Genomic DNA, 9,913 nt, shown 5'->3' on the forward strand with positions numbered 1-9,913 from the left:
TTCAACTGAACCGTTTTACAGGTAAGCACCAATTGCACCATATGAGTCTTTAAGAATGGGCGCACACACATATCTTTAAATAATTTTAATGAAATATAGCACTATTAGAGATAATACATAAATTACCCATCAAACTTGTCCGGAAAAATCATTTACACACTTTAACTTTACTGGCGACCTATGTCCCCCCTATTCTTGTTTGGGGTGAATTTAAGACCACCCTAAATGGTGACGTGCCAAAGAGAGTAGTTTCACTCTCCCAATCTCGCGTGTAAGAGGGAAAAATTTTTACTGTGTGGGTCCCTTTTTCGTTTACTTCTTTTTTTCTTATTTTTTTCTCTTTTTGTTTTCTCTCTCCACCTTTTCTTCTTCCTCTCACAATTGCAAAAATTATTTTTTTTAACAAAATATTTTTTTGTAAAAACTTATTTGTAAAAACTGATTTTTTTTTTGTAAAAACAGAATTTTTTTTTCAGTTTTTAATAAAATATTTTTATTTTTTAAAAACTGAAAAAAATATTTTCAACAAATTATTTTCGCTTTTGAAAAAAGTTTTTTTTCTTCATTTTTTCAGTTTTTTAAGGATTTCTTTTTTGCAAAAAATGGAAAAACAAACTTGTAAAAACTATTTTTTTTTTTGTAAAAACAGAAAAAAAATCGTTTTTAACAAAATATCTTTGTTTTTTAAAAACTGAAAAAATTATTTTCAACAAAATATTTTCGTTTTTGAAAAATATTATTTTTATTTTTTCAGTTTTTTAAAAGAATTTTATTTTGTAAAAACTGGAAAAATAAATTTGTAAAAACTGTTTTTTTTGAAAAAACTGAAAAAAATCATTTTTAACAAAATATCTTTGTTTTTTAAAAACTGAAAAAATTATTTTCAACAAAATATTTTCGTTTTTGAAAAATATTATTTTTATTTTTTCAGTTTTTTAAAAGAATTTTATTTTGTAAAAACTGAAAAAACAAATTTTTAAAAACTATTTTTTTTTGTAAAAACATAAAAAAATCATTTTTGAGCAGATATTGACACGTTGCGCGCATGTACTACACACCCCACCACAAGACTGACTAAGTGTTACCAATGGAGTATTAAATTCACCCCAAACAAGAATAGGGGGGACATAGGTCGCCCGTAAAGTTAAGGTATGTAAATGATTTTTCCGGACAAGTTTGATGGGTAATTTATGTATTATCTCGGAGAGGAGCATGGGTTCCACGTGAACCCATACCCCTTAACCTAGATACGCCTTTGCGAATTTTTTTTGGAATTATCTAATTGATTGGCAAAGCTATTAGAGTTTATATAGTATTTGTAGTATTAGAAAATAATGGATATCCGATGAAATAATTGAGATACATACAAGATGGTTCGAACACCATCGTCATCAAAAATAAAAATGCAAGTCACGAGTCAATAGTTACAGCATTGGTAACCTCTTCTTAACAATTCCTCTAGTTTAAACTTCTCTATTTAAATTCCTTTTGAAAAGTGGTGTTATATATTAACTCTAGGATTTGGAAATTAGGGAAATGAAAGGAAAGTTAAGGAGGGAAAAAGTTGGCTTTCCTTCCAAATTTCCAAAGCAAATCATAAAGAAATCACTAGTCAGTTGGAATTGCATTCTACTAATGATTTTCATTCCATTTATTTAACTTATTTTTCAAGTTACTACTCCCTCCGTCTCATATTAATAGTCATAATTACTAAAAATAGTTGTCTCAAATTATTTTTCAACTTTTTTTTCTTTTAACATACTGCTATGAAAGACTAGGTCGTAACAAGATAGCTGTACTGGAAGATGCGGCTGGATCACCTCGTCCAGCCAAATATTCCTTTTCTAGAAAAATAAATACATAGCTTATTTCGATGGAAAATTCACAAACAGAATAGTTTTTAGAAATATGACAAATCTCTGAAGTTCCTTAAAAGATTTATCAAACATGTACCTATCTGAAGACCCTAAGGGAGTGATTAACACACGAGAAACCACCATCAACCATCAGATTATGCCCACTTATATACCTTGCTTCCTCACTGGCTAAAAACAGCACAGCATTAGCAACATCCTGAGTCTTCAATTCCACACCCTGCAAGTTAGCATTCTTCTCAGCAAAAGCACGAAAACCTGCCAGTGCATCATTCGTCCTTTCATCCTCAGGCAAGTGAGCCAGAGCTAGTCCGGTTGCAACAGCGTAAGGAGAAACACAATTCACTCGTATACCATGTTTTCCCATCTCAGCTGCAACATTTTGTGTAAGGCCCAAAACAGCATGCTTGGAAGCTATATAAGCATGAGGCCCAACGCCAGCAATGGCACTTCCGACACTGCACAAGGATACTATTGATCCTTTCTTTTGTGGAATCATTATGCGAGCTGCATGCTTTATTCCAAGAAAAGTACCTTTCAAGTTCACGTCAAGCACACTCTCAAACACAGAAAGTTCATAATCACGGATATCTGGAATAGGGGGGCCAGACAACCCAGCATTATTAACCATTATATCAAGTGTCCCAAATTTTTGAATGGTAAGATCAACTGCATTACTAATATCAGCTTCTGCAGTAACATCACAGTGGACAAAACATGCACTCTGGTCATTACCAAGGGTACCACAAATATTTTGTCCAAGTTCATCTTGAATGTCTGCAATGCATACTTTTGCACCGTGTTTATGAAATAGACGTACTATGCTCTCTCCTATGCCACTTGCCCCTCCTGTGACTAAAGCGACCTTTCCCAATAACCTGATATATCAGATGAAATTAATATGTGCCGCTAGTAACGGTCAAGTAAATTCCAAAAGAAAAAGAAAAAAGTTGACTACAGGCTGGTAGCTTCATAGAAAGAGAGTTCTCTTATCATGAAAAAGGAAAAGCATTTCCCTGTCAATTCAACCTCTAACCATCCCTAACAAGAGATACAGGAGGAAGAGCACGAACTCTCATATTGCAGTCAGCATCTTAACCGCTGAGCAAGAAACAATTTATAACATAGACACATTACTCGTATTTGGGAGAGAGGAGAGAGGAAGGATCGGAAACAGAGTAATAGAGATAGAAAAAGTGTGGAGAGAGGGAAAAGGAAGACCCCAATTATTTCAAGTTTTAATTGCTACAATTTTATTATTACTATCTTCGACGCTCAGCGATGTTTTCTCTACACCCATAGAACGCGACTCACCCAGTGGCGATAAAAGAAAATGCAAAAGAAAAAATACCAAAAGGACAAAAAAATGAGAGACAAAAGTTGTGCTTGAGCTAATAGTACAACTTGGCAAGTAGTTCATGCGATATAAAAGCATTTTAATAAAGTTTCATTAGAGGAGATGAACCAAGCAAATAAATTCAATACAAAGCATAAAGAAAGAACTTTAATAGAAAGTCAAAAAGAGGATAAATCTCCCTTATTATATCAACTCTGTCAAGTATATCGACTTATTTTACGTTTTTATTCATCGTGCCTAGGTTAGAAACTAAGAGAATCAAGAAGATAATGAGAGGCTTCTCATTGGATGGCAAAGGGGGAAGGAGATATCATCTGGTGGAAGGGGATAAGGTAACAACTCTAGCTGAGGGGAGGGGAGAAGCCTGGACATTCGCACTTCTCTCATCTGCAATAAGTTCATCTTGGGGAAATGGCTTTGGAGGTGTAGTTGCAAAGAGAATTCTCTGCGGAAGAGGGAGATCCTCACATGATACGTATATCAGCAATAGGAATGATTCTACAAGTAGGTCATGACCTTGTACAGGACGAACTTTACAGAAAGGAATCATGAATTGATGGAGTGAGTTCAAAAGAAATGTTGGTCCTACGATTGCTGGCAACCGTACACATCTGTGGTTGGATATGCGATGTAGGAACTTAATTGTGAAATATTAGTTTCCTTGATCGCTGCAGATTACAACGATAAGGAAGCCCAAGTAGTTGAACTTCTTTGATAATATGATGCCAAGCATCTTAGGATATCGTCCAGGTGATCTATCTTAGACTCATAGGCGGAGTCAGGATTTCAACCTTATGGGTTCTGGATTTTAGGATCACGACTTCAAGTGTTAATGACTGGGTTCTAAATTTAATATTTATACATATTTCATGAATTAAAAACAGCAAATATACTGTTTGAGCAAAACCACTGGGTTCAGCCGAACCCATAGGTCGGCTTGTTCCTCCGCCCCTGCTTAGACTAGAAATGGCACGATATAGATGAATTTTGCAAATATACTTCTAACTGGTTTTGAAACAGTGTGTTCTGGAGAGGTTCATCCATGAAGAGGTTATTGGCGAAGCCACAGTATTACTGTTTGTGGGATTACACTGGGTTTTTTGTTGTTGTTGTCCTCATGAGGTATGCATCTTGTAGTGTTATGCTAATGGCACACAACTTTAGAAAGAGAAGACAATATGATCCACAATTGGTTAGGACGTGGATCATGCAGAGCTTTGCAGTTCTGCTTCTCTGTGCAGTTTTACTGAGGTAAAAAGTCCGGTAGGGAAAATTAGTAGCCCTATTTTGTTTCATTTGTATCTTTCACGTAAATCTCATATTCTGTAGACAATTGGTTGAACTTTTCTGAAAGTTTGATGTCCACAATGTGCAGTGATACAGTCATGGTGTATTATCAATCAAATTATCTCAACTAATCAACAAAGAATCTACCAAAAAACCAGATAAGATAGAGTTATCAAGTAAATCTTACATAAAGGAATTGAGTGATTTAACAAATTTCAGAAAAATGAAAGATTAAAGGGGTATCCTATACTCCATAGACAATGAGTTGGATTATCTTTTAAGTTTTGATGTAAATCCACAATGTGCAGTGGCATCAACTTGGTAATCAAACTAAGAATCAATCAAAGCAGGTAAAAACACAGTTATCAAATTAAATCTTAAAAAAGAGTGAACTGATTAAGAAATTAAACTCTTAGAATAGAAGGGAGAAAAAAAGGAAGAAGCTTTACACTGTTTAGTTACAGAATTCCTTTTCTCAGTGGATCAGTTTCTAGGTTGGGCAATTTTTCAAAGTTCATCCTCGAATATAAATCTTATTTAAGAAAAACCAATGGAAAAAAATTGCTCAAATTAATTCATTTGATAAAGCCAATTTAACATCAAACATCAATCACCATATAACAAATGAACCAAAATAAATAGCTCAGAAATGACAAGGACAAGAAATCTATCGTACCCACAACTAACAATATTCTATCTAGGAAAACCCGATTGGCAAAATTGCCTTATAAATAGTTGGAGCAATAAGAATTTTCAAGCAGTACCTTTGGTTAGGAAGAGAAGCATCGGAGCTTCCTTGAACATCCATGGCGGTAAAAATATGACCCAGAATAAACAAGTAGTACTACTTATATATGAAATAAATTATAAAGCTATATTATGCATAATTTCAGAGACTACTTCAATAGTAAGACACCATTAGAGGCGATGTCAGCAAAGGAACTGAGAAGCCCAATTATTTATTACTCCTACTACACATAGTGACAAGAAGAAACCATTTAAACAGGGAAATAATCACATGGCTATTTATTGAAAAAAATAAAAAATAAGCACATGGGTATTGGTTATGGGATGGACCACCACGGAGTGGGCCGATATATTCCCAAATGGAAGGCGTTTGAAAGTTATAGCCTCTTTGCCAAGTTTTTTTTGGGTACGAAACTGTTTTTTTTGTCAAAAGTACTTTTGGCTAAAAATTGAGGTATTTGGCTAAGCTTTTGGAAGGAAAAAAAAAATATTTTTGAGGAGAAGCAGAAGCAGTTTTGGAGAAGCAGAAATAAGTTGCTTCTCTCGAAAAGTACTTTTGAGAAAAATACACTTAGAAGCAGTTTTCAAAAGCTTGGCCAAACACTAATTACTGCTCAGAAGTGCTTTTCTAATTAATTAGCCAAACACAAACTACTTCTCACCAAAAGCACTCTTTTTAAAAGTACTTTTGAAAAAAACACTTCTCAAAATAAACTGATTTTAGAAGCTTGACCAAACATGCTATTAGTGTTAATCAGGATTTCTTTTTCTTCAAAAACAACTTAGTTCTATTAAAACGTTAAAGCAAACAGGTGTTCAACTGTGTTAATCAAGATTTTATTGGTTTCTAGTTTGGAAAATTAGTGGATCTACATTACGATTTAATAGCTTTCATGTTAGTATATTTGCGGTTAGATTCCCAATTGGACAACGTTTAAAATTGATTACACTCACTATAAATAGAACATCGAACATGAACCAAGGTTAGTTGACGATACAAGTTGTCCCATTTAAAAAGCTTCTTATCACATAGGGGATCAGAAAAGGAGGAAGAAAAATAGTGAAAATTAAACTCATACTTATAGTTACATACGCCTTTTTAAAAAAGGGACGATTTTCTTGTAATAGTAATTGCAAATGAGCAAAAACGTGATATGGTTGACCGCAATTTCAAGAATAAGTTGATTTATCATTTCTGTTATAGAAAGTGAAAGTGGTGATAGGTGTTCACAAGCAGCATTTGCATAATGGAGAGGGTTGAGACTTGGCAATTCCAAAACTTTAGAACACTTCACTTTAAGATCAACATTAGATTTCATCTAATTTTATATTTCATTTACTTTGAGATTTTTTTTAATTAAACATTATATTCTATTGATATCAAAAAAAAATGTACAATAGAGTCCGAGGAGTAGCTTTGCCAGGCTACTCCAGATATACATCACACTCTTCTTCTATCAATTAGTATGTCTATCTATCCTATAAATATTTTTAGACAGACATAATTTGCATATCAATTATTACAGCAAGGATTCCCTTGTGTATCAGCTAACTATCTGTGAGCACGTGATTTTTGCCCTATATGAATTACTCTCATAAATTCAAAACAAAATAATTTCTTTCAGTGTTTGCAATTTTGTAGATTTTCGTGGCATTTTCTGTTAATTGTTTGCATTTTTGTTTGTGCATTTTAATTAGTGAACAAAATACAAAAAATGTTTGCATGTGCATTTAGGAGTTAATTTTGCATTTTAAGAATTATTTAGTAATTAAGTTGTTTTATAAAAAGGAAAATCACAAAAATAGTCATTTTGCACCCTTTAATTTTAATTTTTGATTTTCGAGTAGTTTTTCTTTAATTTATTAATGGTGTTAATTATTTAGGATTAGTTAGTATTTTTAATGAGGTAGTTTGGTTTTTAATTTAATTTAGTTTTAATTTTCAAAAAATTAAAAAAAAAAAGAAAAGAGAAAAGAAAGGGAACTAAAAAGAATTATTGGGAAATGAAGAAAGAGGATTTGGGCCACATTAATTAAGTCATCTCCAAGCCCAAACGGATCTACCCCAAAGCGAACAAAATCCGCCCAAGTGTAGCCTCTGACCCGGTCCAAGTCCCTAGCTTTGAGACTCTGAAACGACGTAGTAGGGGGATAATACTACGTCGTTTTGAGTTGTCTAATTTCAAGTCAATCCTGGCCCTTTATCGTATCCCATCTGATGGCTTCAATTGATTCTCCCATTTGGCATAAGACTGTCCAAACGACCAAAAACCTAAGACCAAAATCCCCTGTCTCCCATCTTCATCAACGAACCTTGACGCCGCCTTGCACCACTTCGCCATCTCCACCCGGCGGCGGCGTGCCCAATCAACCCCAAGATAACCCCCACACCCCCTTATCTCATATCCCATCTCAATTTCTTTCAAAACATCTTAGAATCCCCTAAGTGTTAGATCCAAATTAAGCCGGGAATGTCAAGTCTTGTTCCTTCGTTTTTCTGTGTTAGATTTGAGTCAGAACTAGCATTAGTTAATGGCTTCTGATAGAAGCTATTGATTAATGCAAGTTATGATTCATTTTGGATTTCCCGGATGCCGGCCAGTGTTCTTATGGGCGGTTCTGTTCGTTGAGTTCGAGAGGCACAAAACGGGTATTCACTTCCTTCGTTTTTTTTTTGTGTTTTTTGTTGTCCATTCCTTGTTCTCATCCTGATACTGTCTATCCTTTTCTCCATATCTTTTTAAGTCTATGGAACAAATGTTCTTGATTGCATGATTAATTTTTTATCAAATCGATGTTATTGGTTTTAGGTCTTTTGTTTATTATCAAGGGTCAGATTTTCTCTTTGTTGTGTAATTATGGGTCAAGAATTTCTGTTCTTTTACTTGGGTTAGGCTTGTGGAGGTCTTGTAGTTTGGGTTGAGTTTCTGTTAATTTGGAAGCCCAGAGAAAAGGAAAATTAGCCGGTTTGGGGCTCAACCTTGGGTCAACTTGACCCATGTAGTATACTGCGGTAGTTTAGGGACATTTGGGGGGTAGTTTGGGAAGTTTAGGCTGGGGGAATCTTTTAATAACTGCTAAGGAAGCTTCTTAGAAGCTGAAAATGGATTTACTTGGCCAATAAGTTAGAAAATCAGGGACTAAGCAGCAAAAAGGGAAATTAAGAAAGGGGTAAAGTGCAAAGTCTAGCTTACATTTGCTGCCTTAGTAACTTGCCTATAAAGGCATTGTTACTTGCGGCTTAAGGAGAGATTTTTGGAGCTGAGAAATCCTGAAAAATTCTAGACGGCTAAAAACTTCAGAAAAACACTGTTTTATTGAGTTCTTCTAGTAGTTTCTGAAATTTTCCTGGTGCTGAAACAAGTTCTGATTAGCTGACATTCGAAAAATGAATTAAAATCAAGCTTGGTTGAGGTTTCCTGGTCCATCGTTTGGGTCTAAACTGTATTCTGGGTCGTTTTACCTCACTTTCTAGGTTTGAAATTTGGTTTTAAATTGCTGATTGGTTCTGCTGTCTTGTTATTGCTGCTGGACCCTTGATTACCTTGCTGTTGTTTTCTTCACATTTTCAGGTATTTCCTCATACCATTTGTTAACAAATGAGGTGCTACAAGTTAGAACCAGACTGAATCTGTATACAGAGTTGGAACTTTGAGTTGGAATTTGAATAGAAGCTTTGTTTAAATGTTGAATTTCTATTAGCTTTTGCTGTTTTATGCCTTTAATTTCCCTGTTATGAAACAATTCATTATTCTTCTTTCAAATGTTTTAAGTTGTTTATCCATGCTCAATGGCCTGAGTTTGTTTTAGCCATTTAGAAGGAACGTTTGGATTGTTGGCTATGTAATAGTAAATAAAAGCTCATGTGTGAATGGAATGTTAAACATGCTGTAGTATGCTTGAGTATGTCAGCTGGTCTTGTAGCTCGAAATTAGAGGTTGTTATGATAAAATATTGTTCATTCTGTGATTTGGATGTGCATCGTTATACTTAGTTAGAAACTAGCTGTTAAATGGTCTAAATGGATTCAAATTTCCAAGGTCTATTTGTGAGGTTAGTTCAGAAGTTAAGTGCATGCATGTTCTGTAATTTACACATGCTCTTGAATATTTTTAATTGACTAATGATTAGGTTGGAAATTTTAGTATGGTTTCTGGGAACTCAAGTAAAAATTGGAATTGAGATTATTGGTTTAGCGCCTATCAATGTTTGAGAAAATTCATAGAGTCTAATTGTAGAAAGAATGTGTTGGTTGGTTGCTACTGTTGGCTTGTTAATTGAGCAGATTTGATAAGTTAATTTCGATGGTTTTGTCATTTGCAAAGATAATGATGCCGAGAATTTTTAATTACCATTTTTTTGTTGTCATGTCTCAAACCAGTTGATTTCTGCTGCTACATGGGTTCGGTGTGGAACCTAGGAGCCTCTAGCTCGTGCCTCGTATTGCTTGATCCAGGTTTATTGGGCCTAAACACAATTTAGCCGGCCCAAAATTAGGATAAGGTGTTAAACCTTGATCCTGTGTTCCTCATTTGTTGCCCGGCGTGTTCAAATTGGGCCTGCTATTGAGGTTGGCCCAAATTACTTAAAGGCATAGGTTCTGTAGCCCAATACATCATGGGGTTCAGCTTTAAAGGGAAACCGACCA

General features: G+C 34.6%; 1 protein-coding gene across 1 annotated transcript; it reads right to left on the reverse strand.

Moving 5' to 3' along the window:
- Nucleotides 1–1,794: 1,794 nt before the first annotated feature.
- On the reverse strand, nucleotides 1,795–5,522 carry LOC109207455 (xanthoxin dehydrogenase). Its single transcript, XM_019370381.1, has 2 exons — nucleotides 5,283–5,522; nucleotides 1,795–2,752 (listed from the first exon to the last, which is right to left on the reverse strand). Exons 1-2 carry the CDS (start codon nucleotides 5,324–5,326, stop codon nucleotides 1,954–1,956), a joined length of 843 nt encoding a protein of 280 aa, XP_019225926.1. The 5' UTR covers nucleotides 5,327–5,522; the 3' UTR covers nucleotides 1,795–1,953.
- Between the last annotated feature and the right edge of the window lie 4,391 nt (nucleotides 5,523–9,913).

This window comes from Nicotiana attenuata, unplaced genomic scaffold (genome assembly GCF_001879085.1).
Source record: "Nicotiana attenuata strain UT unplaced genomic scaffold, NIATTr2, whole genome shotgun sequence".
Taxonomy (NCBI): Eukaryota; Viridiplantae; Streptophyta; class Magnoliopsida; order Solanales; family Solanaceae; genus Nicotiana; species Nicotiana attenuata.

Bases quoted from the DNA above. Each gene is read 5' to 3' on its own strand.
- LOC109207455 (XM_019370381.1), bottom strand. From the start codon at position 5,326: ATGGATGTTCAAGGAAGCTCCGATGCTTCTCTTCCTAACCAAAG. The intron at 2,753-5,282 runs GTACTGCTTGAA...CTGATATATCAG, and splicing joins GCTTCTCTTCCTAACCAAAG to GTTATTGGGAAAGGTCGCTT.